At 40.1% G+C, this 23,242-nt stretch overlaps 1 protein-coding gene across 1 annotated transcript in view; it reads right to left on the bottom strand.

The window, feature by feature from the left end:
- Nucleotides 1–23,242, bottom strand: part of LOC122489665 (protein eyes shut homolog) — a 134,396-nt gene that overhangs the window by 71,507 nt on the left and 39,647 nt on the right. Inside the window, exons 2-3 of the mRNA XM_043591725.1 lie at nucleotides 15,678–15,860; nucleotides 45–211 (exon numbers count right to left, since the gene is read on the bottom strand). Coding sequence (XP_043447660.1) covers nucleotides 45–211; nucleotides 15,678–15,860 — 350 coding nt within the window. The remainder of the gene's footprint in view (nucleotides 1–44; nucleotides 212–15,677; nucleotides 15,861–23,242) is intronic.

A 23,242-nucleotide genomic window follows, 5' to 3' on the forward strand; every position in this document is an offset into this window, starting at 1 on the left:
ATTCGCGACAAGTCTCTGGGACAGATGAAGGGATGACGTTTTACCTTCAACCAGCCCATCTGGAAGAACCTCCCCAGACGGACTGTGTGGATGCCAAGGCTCAGATCGAGGGGATCACTGCTGATACTTGCTGTGCCCGCTCCCAGGTTGTAGGTGTAAACCACACTGCCCTCACGCAGACCCACGGCCAGGAAGTCATCGCTGTCCAACCCTGGGATGAGAAGATGTGTGGGGCATACTCACTGAGAGGAAATTCAGGAGTCTAGTAACCTTTGCTTTATTTTCTAGTTCTGAGGTATAGACAGCATACAGAAATTATAACAGACATCTAGCCTCTCAAGGGCACTCCGGTATGTGTGCGTCTGGATATTATTATTCACACCCCCAGAAACTGTCTGAACACTAAGAGTTTTTCTTTGAAGCCATGAGGGTTCTGGTCAACCCAGGGGAATGATCAATACATAAAAAGTTGGTATTAAAATCTCCTTTTTGTCTGAATGAAGTTCAGTGTGCACTTTACAATAAATAGAAATTTACAATAGACTAGAACTGCTCTGATAGTTCAGAAGATTCAAAAGACTGAGATAACCTGATTTCAGCTTTGAAATTCTATGATTTGAAGAGAGTTTTGAAAATTTTATTTCCATAATTGCTCAGGATATGCTTTAATTGTTCTATTACAAAAGCTCCTGACCATTTTCCCCTATGACTATTTAGAGGTGGGATGTTCTTGTGTTCCCTTTTCTCATTCTCTCTCCATTAGTTCAGGACCTTCCATGGAAAACAGTGAAATGCAGGACCAGAACACTCAGAATACAGCTCATACAGACCCATGGGAAAAGGGGCAGGTGGTTGGGAGAGATCCAGCATCAGGCACTGGAGGAGGGTCATGGCAATGGTCTGGTGGCACTAGGAAGGTTGGAGATGGTTAACAGTGTAATTTCTGGCAGGTGAGCAGAACACCCATTGGTCAAGGCAGAGCTTAAGGTAGGTGGAGGCAAGAGATCTGTCCACAGGAAGAAGGGACCCAAATATATCATCTAATTTCTGAAAGATGTGTTTGTGAACCTTATTACTGAGGTTTGCAGGTGGGAAACTGAGGCAAGAACTTCTGCTTGCAGGAAGAACCTAAGGCCTGATAGAAGAGGTTTAATCATGGGGCAAAAAGCAGAAGCGAGTCCTTGAACATAGACGAATTTTGTTGTGAGTATTCACAATCTCCCCCTCCTACATTTGTAAGAGTCATAGGCTGTATGCTCCCTTGGTTTCTGTTGTTAGGCTAAGCAAGGTAAAGGAGACAAAGATCTGTAGGGGTGTGGGTTTCCAGATAGCCTAGGGAGATAGGTTTTCAAAGGCACTGGAAAGTGGAAGACAGAAATATTATTTAGAGGTACTTGAACTCTACCTGTGCTTTTCTAATGAGTCTGCCATGGGCCCTGAGCTGGGTTATTTTGGGGAGCTCCTTAGGTGAGTATAATATTGCAGCCAAGGTTGAGAGTCACTGTGTTAAGTGCCATATCATTGCCTAAACATGCTGGGAACTCAGCAAATCTCATTTTCCCTCTCTCAGGTGACTTCTTCCCACCTGCAATGTTGCACTGGGTTAGCTGGGTTATAGATTTAAAATAGGAAGAAGTCCCAGGAGAAAACAGATTCAGGAAGGCAGTAAGGCAGAAATTGGAGAAAAACCACAATTAGAGATTAGAGAAATCTTTCAGGCAGCAGTTGGACTTTAGAAGACACAGGGAAAGAAGGCTGAAGACAGAATTGTAAGAGACTTTTCTGTGGGCTGTGAATAGGGATCTTTTTGAGGCATTCTAGTGGGCATCTGAATTGTCTTTTCAATTGTTCAGATTTTTGGGCGGGAGACGGCATTTTGCCAATGGAACTGGTGGTAGGAGCGTAATTTATTTCAGCCATATCCTTCTCTTTTTTCTGTCTTGTTGCCATTCTTCTTCCTCGAGTCATGGAAAGCCTCTATCATGCCAGGTACAACATGACCCTCCAGGTCCTCACAGCCTGGCTGGGAGGAGATGGGAAAATTTTCTCCTGTGCCATGGAGATCAGAGGAGGAGCAGCATGGGGGCAGCCATTATGCGAACAGCCATGTTCCAGGGAATACAAGTAGGGATGCCCCAACAGGTAGGGAGAAGTGTAGCCAGGGAGCTAATCAAACTGTCAAGCAGATGATAGCATCTTATTTACATATGATGGGGCCATCAGGGTTGTTTTCCTTTTCTCTGACACATCTTCCCCTTTGGACCTTTCCTCAATTGTAATCCCTGATGGTGGGTAATGGTGTAGGTAAGAGAAAGGAAAGCAGCTAACTACCATTGCTGGTGCCTGGAAAGTGAACGTTATTTAGGGAGTTGGAAGTGCTCTAGGGTGATTTTTTGCAAACCTGGAAGTCCATCACAATCACTCAAGGAGCTCATCAGAAATAGATTCTAGGGATGTCTGGGTGGCTCAGTTGGTTAAGTGACTTGATTTAGGCTCAGGTCATGATCTCTTGGTTTGTGGGTTTGAGCCTTGCGTTGGGCTCCCTCTCTCTCTGCCCCTCCCCTGCTCATGCTCTCTCTCTCTCTCTCTCTCTCACTCTCTCTCTCTCTCTCTCTCTCTCTCAAAGTAAATAAATAAACTTAAAAGAACCCAGAAATAGATTCTAGACTTACCTTATGCCCCTGTGTGAGAATCTTGGGTGCTAAGTCCTGGAAGTGTGTGTGTGTGAGTGTGTGAGTGTGTGTGTGTGTGTGTGTGTGTGTGTGTGTGTGTATTTTTAACAGCCTTTCCATCTGTTTATGAAGCCTGACTAATATTAATAACTCTAGGAGGGCCAAGTCACATGACCCATCTGTCACATTGGGCTTTGTGTTCAGAAGGGCCTCATGTTTGTTTTAATGCTCTGTTGTCACTTTTTGAAAATCTTTGAGCTGAAGGTTAGGTCCATGTGACAACAAAGCATGAGTGGAAACAGAGGCATTACATACATGCAAATGCATGTTTGTTTCTTGCCACCCCATTCACATGTAGTGTTTGTAAACAGAATCCCCCCAATACTGGGAGTTCAGTGAGACTCAAAATGAGTAACAAGGTAAGTGTGTTGCTTCTAAAGACTGAGTAGGGATGCTGCTGACCCACCAAGAGATTATGCACACAGCCTGAACCACAACTTGCTTCTAGCATGGAAAGGCAATGGTGATCTCAGAAACTTGAAAGACCAAGGAGCTTAGCCTTCCTTTCTTATTTTCATTACTTCTCTGCATTGGCTAATCACTTACACTGAAAATGGTGACATCAAAGGAACAGGAGAGAGAGGGAAGCCCATAGATACCTTTCTTTTCAGTCTTTCCTCACACACCAGGAGGCCGAGGAGAAAGAGTGTGGACAGAATGTGGGTGTATCAAGAAGTGAAATAAAGACAATTGACTTAATTTTGTGCAGCTTCTCTAGAGTTCCAGCAAGAAAGAAATATACATGCAGGCATAAGCTCTAAAATGCCAACTGCATAATTTTGGTGATTCTGCATATGAGTTACATGGTTTTATATTTGCATTTTAAACTGACATAAATAGCAACTAAAAGACACCATAAAGGTTGAGAGACCACTGAGGTAAAGAAGTGCTTTCATTACCTTTTTTTTAAGTTTATTTATTTTGAGAGAGAGAGAGAGAGAGAGAGAGAGAGAGAAAGAGAGAGAGAGAGAGAGGTTGGGGCAGAGAGGAAGAGAGAATCCCAAGCACTTAATAGTGCAGAGCATGATGTGGGACTGGAACTCACAAACTGTGAGATCAGGATTTGAGCTGAAATCAAGAATTGGACGCTCAACTAAGCCACCTAGGTACCCCTTTAATTACCTTTTAATGGCATTTTTTCTTTGCTTTTTCAACAAGGGACCCTGAATATTCATTCTCCAATGGGCCCCACAAATTACACAGCCTTGCCTGAGGGGGCCCTTTGTTGCCTTCATAAAACAAACTGGGAAAGAAGAGAAATGAAGACAAGATTGACCGTGCATCTGAGGCTGTTGGGAGGCTTTTTTAGGTAGATAAGACGTTGAGACTTGTGGGGGCAGATCTGCCTTGGGGTTTGTGGGGTGACGCTGATGCACACGTGGATCCTTAAAGGTCACGTAGCTGCTAAGTGGTGCTCTTAACCATTGTCCGCGTAGCAGAGAAAGAGAAGTATGTGTCTGGCTGGAGCTCTGCCCATCACTAACCCTTCCTGAATGTTCCTCTCTGAGGAATAAAAGGAATAATAATTATCTCTTAGGAGTTTTCTAAGGATTCAGTGATATTTAATGTGTAGGTATCAGCACAGTGCCAACCTAGCACATAGTAACTTCTCAATAGATTCAGGTTTTTTTCTTTTCCCCTTGACTATTTCCTGATCTTAGCTTTGTGTATCCCATTTTCTTCTGCTGCTTCATTAATACAAAGCCTGGGAAGCAGGACTCCTGGTTCCTGGTCCGTGACCCCAAAGGGAAAACAGTAGAATTTTTCTTTTTTCTTCTTCCTAAAGCTATAGCCCTGATTGCCTCAGTCCATTACTCTGATCTAATTACAATTTTTTGGAGGGTCAACAATGGAGGTGAAGTGAAGTGACCTAAAGGTATGGTTTGTTAGCGTCCATTTATATGTCTTATGTCACTTTCCTGTAACTTAGTGAAGTGAAAATTTCTTGCCTTCAAGCACATAATGTAAACAATGACATATTTCAAACAACCACCACTAATTGCATCCTCAAATTTAAGTGTTCCTTTATGACATTATTCTCTGAGTAGCTTTGAAGAATATATGGGCAATTTCTATTTTTACCTTTGCCAATTCACCAAGTTACAGATGATATTTGGCATTGATACTATTAGATAGAGATTTTTAGTGATCGACACAGTGAGTTTCTTCATGAAAAGAATTGCAACTGAGCTCACTTGGCATGCACAACACAAAGCTAGTGAATCTTAATGAAACCAGGCTTAGGAAGAAGATTTTCAGACAAAGCAAGGGATATTTGTTGGATATTACTCAGGGGCTGGTGCTAAGAAAGAAGGATTTAGCGAGATTATGTTTTGCAAGTGATAAAGGGGAGGAAGGAAACAAGAGGAGAAGACTTTGGATGAATAGTAGTTAAGAATAACAAGATCTAGGAAGTTAATAAAAATCCTTTTAGAACGTACAGGAAAAAAAAAACCCAAACCAAACAAACGTGGTCTCTCATTGGCTAGAAAGAAGAGTCATAACTCAATTCCACAAATATTGTTAAGCAGAGGGCTTTGAAGTGGGTATATTGTGGTGAGCCATATTAAGCATTATAACAACTCATAGTATTGCTTATAAGAAATGTCATGGGGAAAGAAGATGAGACACTGGTCAGAAAAGCATCCAGACTCATAATGGACAGAGAATAGTGACTTAGCAACAGAAGCAAGGACTTAGTCTAAGTGAAGAGAGGGATGGTAGCCAGGGTAACAATGATGAAAAATGGAAACAAAGGAATGCTTGTGCACTGTTGGTGGGATATAAATTGGTGCAACCACTGTGAAAAACAGTGTGGAGTTTCCTCAAAAAATTAAAAATAGAAATACCATAAAACCCAGTAATTCCACTAGTGGGTATTTATCCAAAGAAAATGAAAACACTAATTTTAAAAGATACATACACCCCAGGTTTACTGAATCACTATTTACAATAGTCACGATATGGAGGTGTCCATTGATATATACATCAGGGAGTAAGTGGGGAGTAAATGGGGAGATGGGAAAGATGGGTGAAGGGGATTGGGAGGTACAGGCTTGCGGTTATGGGATGAATAAGTCATCAGGATGTAAGGTACAGTGTAGGGAATACAGTCAATGGTTTTGTAATAGCGTTGTATGGTGACAGATGGCATCTACACTTGTGGACGTACCATAACATATGAATCCTATGAATTGTATGAGTCACTATGTTGCACATCTGAAACTAATGTACATTGTGTATCCAATATACTTCAATTTAAAAAAAAATGGAAACAAGGTGAAGGATGCTGCCATGGATATTCTGGAAGGAAAGATCAAAGAGGTTGAATTTTACTGGATTTGTCTGTTTGTAGCTTGTTTTTAAACCTAAAGGTTTTACTATTTATATCAGCAGTTCTCCAACATGGCTGGAGCATACCAGTACAGCCTCTGATTAACTGGAAAATATGGGCAGGAAGGGGAAATTTATTATATAGGAGAAGGAAGGGTATCAAATGTTTCAGATAGTAAGCTCAGGAGAAATACAGGTCACTTTAATCTGAAGGAAAAAGAGAGGGACAAAAACAGAGAGAAAATAGGCAGAACTTTGTAGCACTCCTACACACCATATGGTAATTGTAATGGAATTTTAATGAGAAAAAATATGTAGATTAAGTAACAGTAACAGTTATTAGAGTTGGGCTAATCAACTTCACCTTGAAGGAAGACCTGAAGAAGAGTAGCTAGTGGTTGGAACTATTGATTCACCAACAAAGTCCTTAAAAGGAGGAATAAGACTCATGTATAAAAGAACCAACTGAAGCCTATGCATTGGAGAGAATTGCTGGGAGCACCTGTCCTGCTGTTTCTTCTGCTGATTCTGGTCAGTCACTGTCTGTTGTAAATCATAGATCTGCATGAGCATGTGCTCTCACTTGGTCTGCTTAGAAGGATACCCCAGAAATTAGACCCTGGAAAGAGGCAGAAGCTCACTCTCAGGTGCCCTGGTGAAGGTTCAGCACTGTGGGAGGGTTGTTCCTCGGATTCTTGGGCTGTTCCTTGGTTCTTCTGAGGGCGCGTATTGGGAGTCTAAAACATTTATAGAGACAGTGCTGTAAAATCCCTGCATATTTCGGTGCTCACCGGTTAACCTAAAGGTTACCATTGAGACTTTTAATGTCACAGAAAGATGAGAATTCTTGTTCAGATGTCAAACAATCTTTTAATTCCAACAGAAAAAAAACTTTCTGAAGTATGTCATTTATGATGCAATTTTGATTTATTTAGAGAAAGAGTGATTGTGATTTGTTCTTTCTTCAAACTATTTTTCCAATATGGTGAAGTATTATCATGTACTAAATCTAATTGTAATGTACTTGGAACCCACAGAAGTAAGAAGTGCCCCAGGTATCACAAGGGCAGGAGAGTTTAATCTTGGGCTCCTTGCTAATTGAACCTCTGGCTACTCATTTCCTCTTCTCTCTCTCTTTCAAAAAAATGGCGATGATAATACTAACACAGGATTGTCTCTAGTAATAACTCAAAGTTTTTTATAATATCTTTGCAAATGGACTCAGAAATTCTAAGTGACAAGTGGATTTCTCCTCTCCCTTCTTCCTTTCCTGTTCTGAATGAAAGAAGAGATGGGAGAGGAGCCACCAAGATGATTCTGTTTCCTTCTGTTCCAGTGAACCCTGCTTGGTGAACAGTTCCTGATTCCTGTGGGAGTTCCCTCTGAGAAGCCAGACCTTCGGTACAGATGCTTTGTGAGCATATTTGACTATTATTCCAGGGCCTGTAAAGCTTTTAGATTTCTGAAAGAAGGAAGCTGCTTTTTAATAAAATATTCTTGACATTGGTGCACAATGGTGCTGACACAGAGACACCAAGATAAACTTAAGAAAGCTTTGGTGGACTGTTCACATGGTCATGAGCATGTATCTTCAGGTTTCGGAGAAGCTAAATTAGATATGAATGAAGAGTTAGATTGGGTAGGATTGATTTTAGGAAAAAAAAATGGAAGAAGCTTATGAAATTAGAATTGAAGCTAATGTGATGCAAAGCAAAAAATGTATCTAGGCTGATATGTGAGAAATAAGACTCAAAAGAACGAAAGTGTCACCTACTGGAACAATTCACATTGAGTAGTGGAAGATTCTAGACCTTCAAGCCATTTTTACTCCATATTCAGTGACAGTGTCTGCTTTAGTGAGTGCTAAACTACAATTAGGATGTGACTGGAACACATATTCTCGGTTTATCTTAAGATTGGTACGGTACAGCTTTATGGTGGCAAACTCTTAGCTTCCTGTTCTGTTGCTATGACCATCAAAGTAAGGATATTCTAGCATTTATAAAGCATCAGAACCATGCTTTCTGATAGCCATGTCCACGATGCTTCTTTGTTAGCCATTGTGTACAATGGAGACCACGTAGTTTCTACTTTAGGGGATTAGATGATTAAAATGTGGGCAATGTAAACTGGCTACTGTTTGTGGCCAAATCAGGATGCTGTCCTGGCTTCCAGCTGTGCTGGTGAACAGACAGTGAGGTCAGGATGATAGTAACAACAAATGCAACACTGTGCTCAGAGTACATGAAAATGTGATAAAATGCATATCCTGAGGCTACATATGGCACATATTTTTCTGTGTTTTGAATAAAAAGACCTGAGACTAGAAAAAGTGGGAAGTCTGGATCTCTCTTGCTGTTTGCTGTCAGAGATGAGAATATGAAAATAAAGGATGTAAACACCAGTTTGTGGGTAGACTTGAATTTCCATAAGGTGTTTGCTTCTTGGAAGTGTAGAACAAACGGTGAAGATGTGGGCTTATAGGTGACTGATTTGCACTTGGCCCCTCCTCTTTTTTTGCCCTCTGGATGTTCTTCTATGTTATCAAGGTTTCCTCCATTGAACTATGCTTAAACAAACATTCCTTTCCATTATGTATATACATATATATATATACACATATATATAAAGGGGAGACTTGCAAGGATCTACATATTTTTGTCATTTTCAATGCCGTTTAAGCACTGGTCAAATGTGACAATTTTCATGTATTTCTAAGTCAGTAAAGGGAATTAACTTCATGTGGTTTTTTTGACAGTCTTAAGAACTCAAAATATGTAATAACCTAGACAATGTTGACATTATGGTCCAGGATATTTAATTTCATGAAAGCTAAGATTTGATAGTTTGAGGTTGTCAGGAAGAAATTCTCACAATTTCTAGTCACTATGATGTGATTACAGAGGAAAATAATGAACATTTTTCTATAGTAAAAAATATCGGAGATGAACATACACTGTCAGTTGTGTTACAAGATGCCTCAGTACTATGGAGTTGGGAGATGTGTAACATTAAGGAATTGGCTACAACCTGCTCTCTCATTCATCAGGCATCTTCCTTCTGCCTGATCTGAATCAAGGCTCTATAAAAAACAGGCTGAGCTGATTAGATTTTGTGACACTCCCCCTTTCATTTTTCTTTTTCTCTCCCGTAGATGACATTCATTTCATTTTTCCCCCCAGAAAAACATCAAGCAATATTTATGTGCTCTTATTTCTGTTACAGTTAATAACCAAGGGCTTGAAGTAAATAAGAAATTAGTTGGCATGAAATATAAGGTAACCTTTCATAGTTAATTACTGCAGCATAGAAGACCTACGTGCCAGGGACTGACATAAAGCTATGCACACAAAGCACTTAGGTACGTAGATCAAATATCCAGGGAGTTAAATATTTGTGTTCTGAAAAATTCTACCACTGTATTATACCTTTGAAATATAGGCTAATGTTAAGATTTTACCTTGCATTTCAAGGAGGTGAAGAGAGACAGGTGGGCCCCTTCCATCCTTTATTTAGGTCCTACCTTCTTCACTACAATCCACATCAATCTTGATATACAGTATTACAAACTGACCAGGATAGACTCTGTCTTCAGAGAGTCTTTCAGTTAGTGGGAGAATCAATAAGCACGTAATTATTGATTTCTCACACAGTACAATCATGTGAATGATACAGTTGAGGATTCAAAAGATATTAAAGACATGGATTGTCCAAAAGGAATTTAAGATTAATCTTGCTGATGGACAAGATTAAGATTATGAAATTGCCACTATTCTAATGTTTTTGATTTATGAATATGGTAGCTTCATATGATTTGGAGTAGTGATTATGAATGGCAAGGCATAATTATCATGGGATATAAACTACAAATACTATATAGGCTCTGTGTGGATAGGCTATAAGGAGACCCAAATTCATCAGAGGATGTTGCACAGTATTGGAAAAGGTAGAGAGAACTGTGCTGGGCATTCCAGGCAAAGGAAGCTGTGAAGGTAGGGTGAGAGGGGGTGATGGACCTCAGATGGAAGAAACTGGCCGCTTACATAGAGTGCTGAGCTGGGGACTAGCTCGGCTCAGGCTGGGAGAGAACAGACCTAGGGATGCCAGCCAGTGGGGCTGCTCCAGCACTATTTGTAGGGGATTGGTTGAAATGGAAGGTACAGGGGTGCCTGGGTGGCTTAAACAGTTAAGCCTCCGACTTTGACTCAGGTCATGATCTCACGGTTCGTGGGTTTGAGCCCTGTGTTGGGCTCTGTGCTGACAGCTCAGAGCCTGGAGGCTGCTTCAGATTCTGTGTTTCCCTCTCTCTCTGCCCCTACCCATTCATGCTCACTCTCTCTCTCTCTCTCTCTCTCTGTCTCTCTCTGTCAAAAATAAACATTAAAAAAAGAAAGAAATGGAAGGCACAGAATAAGAAACACACCAATGGGAACAGATTTTCTGACTGGTCTACTTGGACCAGAGTTCTACTTTCTAAATTCCATCTTTTGTATCAGTTATGTACCTCTCTTCATTCAGTGATGGCTGTGTTTCAGACTCTGTGATGGATGCTGTGTACACGAGACATGGTTTCTTAACTCTGATTTAGTATTGTCGGTTAACAAATTTTAAGTATGTCTGTTGTGACTCCCTGAATCGATTATAAGTTTTGGTGTAACAGGGACCATGGATTTTTGCATTTATTCTTTCAAAAACTGTAATGAGTGTCTGTATGTGACAGCCATCCTTGGTATAAAAAAGAGAAGCCACTGTTCTGGTTCCCAAAGAGATCCAGACAGTTAAAATAAGATAGGATAATCATTACCAGCAAACTGCAGTGACATCAATTCTTAAATTTTCCTGGAAGGGTTAAAGACTTCAAAGAAGAGTGATCTTTTGAGCTGAGGCTTAAAGGATAGAAGTGTTTTGGAGGCATGAAAATGAAGTGTGGACGGACCAGGAGGGTGGAACGGCCTGGTCAAAAGCTCACACATGGAGGACACAATGACATGATGCAGAATGTACACATGTACCTACTACTGCTGGGTGCAGGGTGGAATGAGAGAAAATGAGATTGTGCAAATAGGCAGGGGCTGGATAAACATCTGTACATATTACGCAAAGGATCTTAGCTGGTACATTGTGAAGAAGCATGGTGATTAAGCAAGATCAGTTTGGATCTGAATGTGAGAACAATCCCCGGTAGCAGGCGGGGAATAGAGAGGAAGGAAGATGGGCATGACTGGGCAGGGAGACTGGGAAGAAGGTTATTGCTGTTGCAACAGTCTGTGATAGACTAAGCATAATGAGGAGAAGAAAGAATAAAGAAGGAGAGAATACAAAAAGCAGCAAATGGGAGGTAAAATGGACAGACTTTGGTGTTTGATAGAACAGGGGAGACAAAATGTGAAGACAAGGACCTTTCCTGTCTTATTACTAAGTGTATCTCTAGCACCTAGAAGAATGCCTCATCTAGGCTCTCAGCAAATATTTGTCAAAATGAATTAAAGGGAGAAATCCAGATGGTTCCTGGGTTTCTAGTTGAAGCAGATTGTTTACTATGGCAGTTGCCAACCGAAGAGAAACAGGAGGGGAAGACAATGTATTCACCTGTTGGCCACTGTGGGGCATGTTGGTGGTTTCCAGAAGAGCCAAACTATAATACATACATTATAAGGGAGTGGGGGGTATAGAAGGAAGAAGAGCTAATAAGAGAAATGACAAATATGACTGCAGAAACATAGGAATAGAGTTAGGTAGGTTAGAATCACAAGTTGAGTGAGGCATTTTCAAGCTGAAATGTTTGACAGGGTAATTTGTCCAGAGAATTCAATGAGAATGAAGTCTGGCAAAATCAGTGCTGGAGAACTCAGGGAGGAATATCATCAGTGTTGGGAAATGAAGGTCCTTTGCCTTTTTGTGTGGATGTGTCAGAGATTACAGGTTGGTTTACATTTCCTTTATATAAACTCTGTGGCTCTGTGCATCTTTGAACCTGATAAAGATAAAGGCAGCATACAAAATGGTGATTTTAGTAGTAACAACCAAAAAGCAGGTCAGAGATTGATGTTACTAAATAAGAAAAATACCTAAATGTGGACATAATACTGTTAAAAACAATGACTTAGATCATAGTCTCTTATACAGAATAGACAATTGCAAATAGTATTAATAGTAATCATAGTAATTGTTTTTTAAGTTTATTTGTTTATTTTTGAGAGAGAGAAAGCAAGCAGGGGAGGGCAGAGACAGAAGGAGAGAGAGAATTCCAAGCAGGCTCTGTGCTGTCAGTGTAAAGCCCTACACGGGGCTCAATCTCATGAACTGTGATATCATGGCCTGAGCAAAACCAAGAGCCGGATGCTTAAACGACTGAGCCACCCAAGCACCCAATAATTATGTTTTAAAGTAATGTGTCTTTCTTTAACTAATAACTTTATGCAACATAATGATGAATCATCCCAACATATGACATAATGAGCAATAATGACTTATCTTAGTCATTCTCCATATATGGTCTAATTTAGCTGGTCCCTACATGTTTTGAGTAGTTGCTCTCAAATATTAGTTACATAAAAAGCACTTAATGTGCTTGATAAAATTCTATCTTTTGATTCAAGAGGGTTTGAGAATTAGTATTTTAACAAACACCCTCATGTGATTCTGACACAGGCGTGAAGAGGTCCTACTTAGAGAAACATGGCCTTAAAAAAAGCTCTTTAGTGCTACTTTCATTTTTTAAGCTGGTGTTCTTGCTCCCTCATGTGGTCCAGTGCGGAATTGCATATTTCAGAATCCTCATTTTCACTCCTTAGAAGATAGAGCTCCACAATCTAGCCTTTATTTAGCCTTTCTATAAACCTAAAAATGCAAGCACAGAGTGAACACTCAGGTCCTTACATGTAAAGTAGATGACTAGAGAAGACCAAAAAAATGTCATATGAAAGCTTCCACAATTTACAAATGCTGTGGCCAAAACATTGCTTTGCCCGTTTTTTTGTTTGTTTGTTTGTTTGGTTTTTTTTTTTTTTTGAGAATTTTAAAGGAATCTCTGTAGAAGAGTACTGAAGAGTTACTTGGTGGGAGCATTTTCATGGACCCAGTGTTTATTCTTTACTTGGTTCTCCCTCTGCATCTTTCAGGATTTAGAAGATTTGTTTTTAAAATGAGACAGACCCAGGGTCTTCCCTGTTCATCTGAATTTTTCATCTGCCAGTATTTTTTTGGGGGGGAGGGAGGTGAGGAGGTGCCAATTAAGAGGATATAATTGATAAACATGTGATGAAGGATGTATGGAGTAAAGAGGGGTAAAAACTCCTTCTTATTTCCCTTTCTTCCTCCCTGCCTTCTAGCAGTCATTCAACACATATTTATTAAAACCACCTGAGAGGCTTTATGGGTGATGTAGTGATAACGGGACACCATTTTTATGAACGAGAAGAGAAATTTAGTAAACCAAAGTTTGTAATAAAGGGTCTGTGCTCTAAATGTAGGGCAGGCTATCAATGCTCAGAGGCAGGGGAGATGGATGGAAGGGGTGGGAGAAGGGTAGCCATTGGGGAAATCCTAATGCAGAAGATGGCATCTGAACTGGAAACCCCCAAGAATGGTTACTTTTTAAAACCTTTGTGCAACTGTATTGTTGTCTTACATATCATACAATTATCTGTTTTTATGGTGGGTCTTCTATTCATTTATTCAATACTACTCGTGTGTTAGCCAGTGTGCTAAGTGTGGGTATATAAAGTTGAGGATTGTCTTGTCTCTGTCCACATAGAGCTCCCATTCTAGTAGTGGAGACTGACAAAAATAAACTATATAAAAATAGATTAAAGAATTATAAATTAAGGCATAGACTTTGAAGAAAATGCACAAGAAGCTGGGGTACAGGATAACTTGGATGCCGTGTGATAATATCTGTTCTGAAGGTGGCTGGGGAAGGCCTCCCTGAGAAAATGGAACATGTCATGTTTACTCAGTCCAATTCTATTTTAAAAACTTTTCTTGTATCAACTATGTTAAGCCTCACAACTCCATTGGAGAGTGTGCCATTACTAAACCCATTTGAAAAGTGAAGAAACTGAGGCACAGAGACATTAAGTAACTTGACACATAATTTGTAAGTGGTGGAGACTGGATCCAAGTCTACACATCCAGGCCCCACAGGCTGCTCAGAGCCATCTCCTGTCAAGGCAGAGGAAAGAGCCTGCACAACATCTCTGAGACAGGCAAGCACTTGGTGGTTCAGGTTCTGGGAGAAGATCTGCAGGAGACGAGCGAAGAGACGGAGAGAGCTTGAGGTTGGAGACAGAGACAGGGGTCTGGTCCTACCCTCTGAGAACAGGGTAAGAAGGTCTAGACTGCATTTTAAGTACAGTGGAAAGTCACAGGTGGGTTTTAACCAAGGTTTTTAAAAAAGTAACTCTTGGTGCAACTTGGAGAATGGACTACAGGCAGGAGACGTGGTGGGGGGACTAGTTCGGAGGAGGTCATACAGTTTGGCAGTAGAGGTGGAGAAGAGATTCAAACAGACTTTGGAGGTGGAATGAACAGCGCTTCACATGATAGAGAGCCCCTGCTGCATCCTTCCAGAAGTGGCTGGAGGCGGACACACCACCCTTCACTTGGAGTGTGGGCTCTTTTCAGCCATGTGCTAACACAGAGCCTGATTTTCAGCATTAGAGACAGTCACTGAATGAACTGAAAACAACAGAATATGGGAGCACTTTAGTAGCTCATTGAGCATCCGACTTCGGCTCAGGTCATGATCTCAAGGGTTTGTGGGTTTGAGCCGCATGTTGGGCTCTCTGCTGTCAGTGTGGAGCCCACTTCAGATTCTCTGTCCCCCTCTCTCTGCCCCTTCCCCGTTCTCGCTCTCAAAAATAAACATTAGGAAAAAAAAAAGAACAGAATATGTTATTTGCCCTAGCAAAATAGAAAAAATGGTTCAGAGAGAGGTCTTTTTCTGGTGTAGTATGTTGATTTCACAGATGAGAATACTGAACTCGGAGAAGGTAGGTGCTTAATTGCTTAACTAGTCAGCTTCTGACTTGGGAGTAAAATATATGTGCTTTTCCCTGATCCCACACACGCATAACTTATTTCTATTTGTTTCTACTTGAGACAGACAAATTTAACTTACAAGTTGATTTCCCACCAATTCTAGGGCAACGGAGTACTTTATTACAGGCCGAGCACTTTCTTAATTATTTACTTCTTTAATTTGGAACGGTTTCCTTTGAAGGCAACCATTCCCATTTTACGACACATGGTGAAATGATGTTCTTGCTGGGCAATGCCCTTCTCTCCTTACGTATGGAAAAGGAAGACACAGGAAAGGACAAATCAATAAGCTCACCTCTCACGTGACTTACTCACCATCTCTACCCTCATGTTTGCCTGTAGGAATTCTTGCCCTTGATTATAAGAAGTAGCCCTGGTGTGAACAGGGCTTCAGAAAGGGTCAGGGAACTTCAGAACACTGGACTACAAGGAACCTGCTCGAGGCAGAAAACATGAGGAGGCTGCATTTAGGCAAATGTCTCCTTTATCCACAGCCAATTAGGGTATCCACGAAGAATTTCGTATTCTGAAAGGAGCTAAGCAAGTCCTAGAGGGTTCAATTAATCTTACCATGGCCCTTCTGTCCGGTGAAAAATATTAAGTTATTTTGCAGTGCTGAGTGATTATTTGCCAGCTGAAACTTCAAGTGGAATTCATAATCGAAGCCGATGTCTGGGATCCGTGAATAAGCCAGGAATGAAGTGTATCCAAAGGCATCTGTGCCACTGAACCTGGGCTGAGTAATATTAACAGCTGTGGAAAAACCCAAACCAAACAGTTAAAATAAACCTGCACATGTACTTGTAAAAGGAGGGCAAGGTTTTGCTGATGCATCTGGCCGGATAGGCTGTTTACTATCACATTAAGGAGACTTAAGTGCCCTTCAGCATTGAGCAACTAAGTGACTCAATGGGGAATTTCAAAACCAGAACAAAGAAAGTGCAGTGTTTTGAGATCCTGTATATAACCCTTTCCCTCGCATTGCCTTCCTACATAATGAAGAATTTACTTAAAAAGCAAAGCCCTATATTGTAGGGTAATTTTAGAAATAAGAAAGATCAGCAGCAGCCAAAGTATTTGCCAAGGTGCTTTGTAAATATGATTTGGCATTCAAACACTGGCTATGACTTAAACAGGAATTCACAGCTTGACACAAACTGTGCTTTTCTAATCCTGCACTTCTGGAAGAGACAATGCCATACGTCGGGGTGGGAAAGGCAAGACATGGGCAGGAAACAGATCAGTTTCCATCACCATATTGTTAATGACCAAAACTTTTCTTTAAGTAGAAATCTTTGTTTAAAAAAAATATGTTTATTCTTACTCTGTTAAGATGCTTGTTACAAAATGAAAGCATAGACTTCAATAGGACTGAAACTGTAGGGAGATTTAGTAGAAACAGGAAATGGTTAAAAACGAAGTTCAAGAGCCAGTGTGGACAAAACAGAATTTAATTGAGAGGTACCACTAACCAGCTAGGCTCTTTTCGTCCTGCCTCTAATCTTCTTGTCTCCAATTTTCCTCTTTTATTGCTCTGTTTTGTTTGTAAATAGTCCCAACTGGCTTTTATTTCCCCTCTCCGAGAGGACTATAGGAAACAGGAAGGGGCTTTTGATCCCGATCCCTGTCTGTTAGGGATGGTATTCCTGGATTAAAAGATGTTCCTAGGATTTATTTTTATTAGTTTGAGACAGCTTGATAGAGGGAAGAACTCCTTATTTTGATTACCTTATATTGCTCCTTTCTCAAGAGATATTGGCTCTCCCGGGAAGTTGTAAAACTAGAAGTTTTATAAGCCTTAAGAAATATCCTCACTCTGGTGATGCTTAAAACAAAAGAGCTTGTTATGTCTGGTTATAATTGTTTAAACAGCAAATAACTGTACTATCCTGAGGAAAGTGATCCTACTTATTGGAGGCTTTTATTTCTGTTTGTTTCATGTAACCATGCAAGTAGGGTAATGTGTGGAATCAGCCGAATAAGAATTTGCTAAAATCTTATCCGTTTATTCCTTGGGATGCGTGGTCTCTGATGTTATTTTTCCTCAAAAGTCACCAGAATCTGAAGCAAGAATTTGAGACATATCACATCTTATCTTTATTTTTTAGCTAATGAAGTAATATATAGTTTGTATTCCAGAGACATTAAAGCTGTTCCTATCCGGGATTTCCCTTGAGGTAGTATTGTACATATAGTAGTTGAAGGAAATGAAATGTACTGGCATTGAAACAAGATAAAAAACTAACAGAGTTTTGATGTTGCCATTAAAAACAATAGAATTCAACTACACTTGATACTAAAATAGAGGAATTTTGGTTTTTTTAGGAAGGACTTTTTTAAAAAAAACATTTCTTCTTGTTAACAATTTACAACTCGGTCTACTTAAAGTTTTAGTACATTTAGGTTAGATCAAGAGATGTACATCTCAGATGCACCTCACTGTCAGATGCTGTGCTAGATGCTGGTAACACAAAGATAATAAAGCACGATTTCAAATCCCAAGGAACTAGTGTGTGCTCAATTAATTTATCTAAATGAACTGGATGGAAAGTGGAGTTGAAAGGTGATAAGAAGCAATTCACCTGGCAGATAAAAAGGAAAGATCATTTCAGGTAGAAAGAACAGCATGTTTCCAGGTGGGGAGGCCCAAACAGCATGTCATAGAGTATACAATTTTAGAATGAAGTATAAAAAGGAAAAGTAGAAGCGAATATAATGAGATAGACAGGGGTCAAATTATGAAGGGCTTGATATTTTCTCTACAATCTTTAAGTGGTTGGGCTATGGTCAGAGTTGCCTTTTAGAAATGTCATCTAGTGATGCAATGTGAAGGTTGGATTAGATGGAGAGAGCTGGAGGACCAAACTTGGTTAAGAATGAAATTAGGGGCACGCCTGGGTGGCTCAGTCAGTTAAACGCCTGACTTCAGCTCAGGTCATTGTGGGTTCAAGCCCTGCATCAGGCTCTGTGCTGACAGCTCAGAGCCTGGACCCTGCTTTGGATTCTGTGTCTCCCTCTCTCTCTCTCTCCGCTCCTCCTCCCCTGCTTATGCTCTGTCTCTCTCTTTCAAAAATAAATAAATGTTAACAAAAATTAAAAAAAAAGAATAAAATTAGGACTTTGATGACACCAAGAAATATAACAATGAGTTAAGCTTACACTGAGTTGTAGATGTGAGGAAATTTACAGGTCATTCAAAAAATAAGGGAATGTGTGATATTTATATGAACAGTGAATAGAAATGTGACACAATTTCATACAACTGAAAAGAAATGTGACACAATTTCAAATACTGAAAAGAATAATGTATACTGAAGACTGAGGATAACCATGCCCACAGGAATAGATCTGTCACCTCCCGAGGCATTTCTTAGTGTAACGCTACACTGTCAAATAATGTAGCAACTCACCACATGTGGCTGTTGTGCACCTGAGCTGTGGCTCAGCTGACTGAGATGGGCTTAGTATGGAGAAAAGAATGTGAAATATCTTATTAATAACATTTTATATGCATTAGATATTGGGTTAAATAAAATATATTATTAAAATGAATTTCACCTCCTTTTACTTTTAAAAATGTGGCTACTAAAAAACAAAATTATAGAGGCAGCATTCAACTGAATAGCACTGCAGAGAGAACCACATATCTCTAGGCAGGTAAGATGTTGCTCTAAACCCTTAGCTGTGATTTACTTCAAGGCGCTTTGTCTTGTGGCAACTCTGAGCCTGTGAAAAGATAGGGCTTCTAAGGGAAAGAATAGGAATCAGGAGAAGGGGCCAAGGAATGTCTAGCCCACTTGTGAAGAGTCCCCTGTGTCCTCATGCACACTGTCTCCATTACACTTGATCAGGCAGGAGAACACCGAGGGACCCAGATTAGAAAAAGAGGGCATTCAACTTTACAAATGATTCTTTCCAGTTCTTGAAAGTAAACCCTTTATGATCTTCAACCAGGCAACATTTGGTTAATTTGATTACTCTATTACACAAATTCCCAGATCAGACTTCTAGAAGTGTCAGTCGTCATCAAATCAGTAGATTGAACAGATTGTAATGAGAATATTTTAGGGCTATTAAATGAATTTTTTTCTTTTGTAATCCCTAGTTGCCTCATGGTCTCCATATGTGAACTTCTGCATTTTTTTCTCCAGTTCTTTTAAAGTTACAGCAATAGATTGGGACCCTGAGGAAGGAAGGGGGATGCTGGGATTTGAGCTAAATATTAATTATTTAGTGTGTGGAAGAAGGGAGCAAAATCAGTAACAGCAGATTGGGATGTTTCAGGCAGTCGAAAAGTCTTATGTATCTCAGCATCACCTAGGGTCATTAAAAATTCTACAAACCTTCAATGATGGGGGAATGTCATAATCTTTTTTATAATATAGCACTTGGTTGTAGGCTCAATGTAGAATCTTTGCACAACATATTACATTATGCTTACAGAATACATTTTAGCAAAAATTACAATAGAAAGGTACAAACTTCTGTCTTCTAGAAAATTTGCCACGGCAAAATTTTCTCATTCCCAATCAGGACAGAGAAATGATGCATTGTTGTTTTGAATGCAACTGTATTTTTCTCTCTTTTTAGAATGTTTATTTTTGAGAGAGAGAGAGCATGAGTCGGGGAGGGGCAGAGAGAGAGGGGGACAGAGGATCCAAAGTTGGCTCCACCCTGACAGCAGAGAGCCTGATGTGGGGCTCAAACTCACAAACCGTGAGATCATGACCTGAGCCTAAGTCAGACGCTCAATGGAGTGAGCCACCCAGGTGCCCCTGTATTTTGTTCTTTAAAAAATATTTTGTAGTTAGTTCTTTATCTGGATTATCGATGTTTTATGCATAGAAGTGACCAAGAAGAGCTACTGGAAGGTGGGTAGAAGACACATATGGAGCTCAGATTGCAGAACACCTTTCAACTCTGCAATCAGCGATGCCTCCTGAAGCCCACTGGCTGGCAGTGACACATGAGGTACTAATATCACCTCACATTTTGAGGAGAGGCCACTGGAGACAGCCGGCTCAGACTCGATTTTGGATTTCCTCACTTTCTATGTAAATTTGAGCAAGTTAACTTCTCTGTTTTAGTTTCTTTGTCTCTAAAATGAGGATAGTTAAGAGTATCCAAATTTTGTGTGAAGAATGAGAAAAGCATGTGGCTTTAGGAAACACATCTGAGCTAACCACAAATCTCCAGTGGGCAAGCCTCTTGTGCATTCTCTGCCGTCCTTTTGACATTTTCCCAATTGAGTCACTAAGGCAAGTAATTTACACCTCCTCTTTCCCCCTCTAACATCTAACATTCAACGTCTCTCAATTAACGATCTTGCTTCTTATTGAGAAAAATAAACTCAGAACAGAGAACTACCCCATCTTTCCACCATCAAATCTTCCCCGTCTCAAATCTTTCATTTTAATCCATGTGTTCTGCCTTCTCTCTGGTTACAAAGCTGCCTGCCTGGATATTGGATCCACCCCTCATTTACTCAAGGACGTTGTTTCAGCAATTCTTTCCCATTTCCCAGGAGACACCAAACTCTTCTCCATTGAACTAAACATGCTAAAATATCTCCATCTGAAAAAACTGCTTTTCTCAACTCCACATTCCTTAGAAAAACAACTACTCCTTGTTTTTCTGCTCATCATTCTAGTAAGACTCTTCTAAAGAGTATCTGTGTTGAGTTTTTCTTCTCTGTTCTTTCTTTTCTTTCTTCCTTCCTTTTCTTTCTTTCTTTCTTTCTTTCTTTCTTTCTTTCTTTCTTTCTTTCTTTCTTTCTTTCTTTCTTTCTTTTCTTCCTTCCTTCCTTCCTTCCTTCCTTCCTTCCTTCCTTCCTTCCTTTCTCCCCCTCCCCCCCCCCCCATTTCTTTCCCATTCACTCTTGATTTTATTGCAGTCAGGTTAGCATCTCTCTTTCCTTTGAAATTTCTTATGTGAAGGTCACCAGTGACCACCATCTTTTTACATTCAGTGCCAATTCTCTGTTTCCTTCTTATTCAATGTCTCAGGAGCAGCTGACATAGTTGATTATTTCTTTCTCTTGAAATGCTTTCATCTTTCCTCCCAACCAAATCTCTTCCCCAGTCTTCTCTTTGTTCAGAACAAAAACTTATCATAATCTAAATTGTTTCTGTCTCTGCCACCCCAACCAGTTGACTGGAAAATCCAGCTTATTTTCAAAATATATCTTCACTACTTCTCATCACCTCCATCAATACCACAAAGTCCACCGCACTATACACTCTAGCCTGGACTACCATTTGCTCCTTATTTATTTATTTATTTATTTATTTAACGTTTATTTATTTTTCAGACAGAGAGAGACAGAGCACGAACGGGGGAGGGGCAGAGAGAGAGGGAGACACAGAATTGGAAGCAGGCTCCAGGCTCTGAGCCATCAGCCCAGAGCCCGACATGGGGCTCGAACTCACGGACCGTGAGATCGTGACCTGAGCCGAAGTTGGACGTTCAACCGACTGAGCCACCCAGGCGCCCCTACTATTTGCTTCTTAACTGGTCTCCTTTGCCACCTTTGTCCCAGGCAGTCTTGTTTTCATATTGAAGCTAGTGTGAACTTTTAAATATTAATTGCACATTTAAAAGTCCTCTAGTGTTTTCACTTGAATTTTGAAATTAAAAAAAACCCAACTCTTTAGCATACCCTTAAATCCCCACTCTCCGAATTTATTTTATGCCCATTTCTTCTTGCTCATTCTGCTCCAACCTTGCTAACCTCTTTGTGTTTCTTAAGCAAACCAAACACGCTTCCAGCTCAGGCCTTCTGCTCCTCTAGTTTCTAATGCCTGGAACATATTCTCCCCCGCAAAGATGCATGGCTTGCTCCCTCACTTCCTTCAAGACTCTGTATAATTATCTCCTTTTCACAGGGGTCTTCTTTGACCATCCTATTAAACTATTAATTCCTCTTACCCCTATCACTCTCTAGTTCTTTATCCTGCTCTCTTATTACAGCCTAATTACATAATATGCTATTTGTTCATCTTTTACTGTTTCTCTCCCCAGTTAGATTTTAGGGCTCATCAAGGCAGATAGCTTGCCTGTCCTTTGCCAACTCCATGGTATACAACAGTGCGGGGCTCAAGTGGGGATGGGATGCATCTTTTTTTTTTTTTTTAATTTTTTTAATGTTTATTTATTTTTGAGACAGAGAGAGACAGAGCATGAGCAGGGGAGGGGCAGAGAGAGAGGGAGGCACAGAATCTGAAGCAGGCTGCAGGCTCTGAGCTGTCAGCACAGAGCTTGACACGGGGCTCAAACTCACGGACTGTGAGATCATTGACCTGAGCTGAAGTTGGACGGTTAACCGACTGAGCCACCCAGGCGCCCCCAGGGATGCATCTTTATCAAATGGTTGGGTGGGTACATACAAAGGGCTTACCATGATGTTGAAAAAACAGTGACACTGATAATGCTATTTTTTTGCTGTTAATGTTTATTTAATATCTTATGTTTATGTTCTTATGTCATTAAAGAAAGAATTGGATCTGCTGGAATAGAAACAATTTCTATACCATCACCAATGCTAACCATTGCTTGTTTGAATTTTTTTTCATTTTCTAGTGATTTGCCTCTAAAGAATAAGAATATTTCTGGATTTTTACAAAGATATTAGCATCTTAATTCTTCAAGTGTGGGCAAAAATTCAAATAATATATTCCATACTGATACTGAAAATCAAGGAAGAGACCCCCAACTTCACAAATCAGTTGTTTTTCATAACTGAGTTGAGTAAATATAACTACAGTATCATAAATTTTTTTCTTTTAGGGGCACCTGGATGGCTCAGTTGGTTAAGTGTCTGACTTCAGCTCAGGTCACGATCTCGCGGTTTGTGAGTTTGAGCCCCACATCAGGCTCTGTGCTGACAGCTTGCTCAGAGCCTGGAGCCTGCTTCAGATTCTGTGTCTCCCCCTCTCTCTGCCCCTCCCATGCTCATGCTCTGTCTCTCTCTGTCTCTCAATAATAAATAAACGTTAAAAATTTTTTTCTTTTAAAATTGCTTTATGTTTAATATTTGATAATAATGTCTTTTTGAACTTATAAGATAAAAATACTAATTATGTTTCTTGGGGAAATTGATAGTTTTTGACAGAAATTTTTGACTTTTACATAACATT

The sequence above is a fragment of the Prionailurus bengalensis genome, chromosome B2, assembly GCF_016509475.1.
Source record: "Prionailurus bengalensis isolate Pbe53 chromosome B2, Fcat_Pben_1.1_paternal_pri, whole genome shotgun sequence".
NCBI lineage: Eukaryota > Metazoa > Chordata > Mammalia > Carnivora > Felidae > Prionailurus > Prionailurus bengalensis.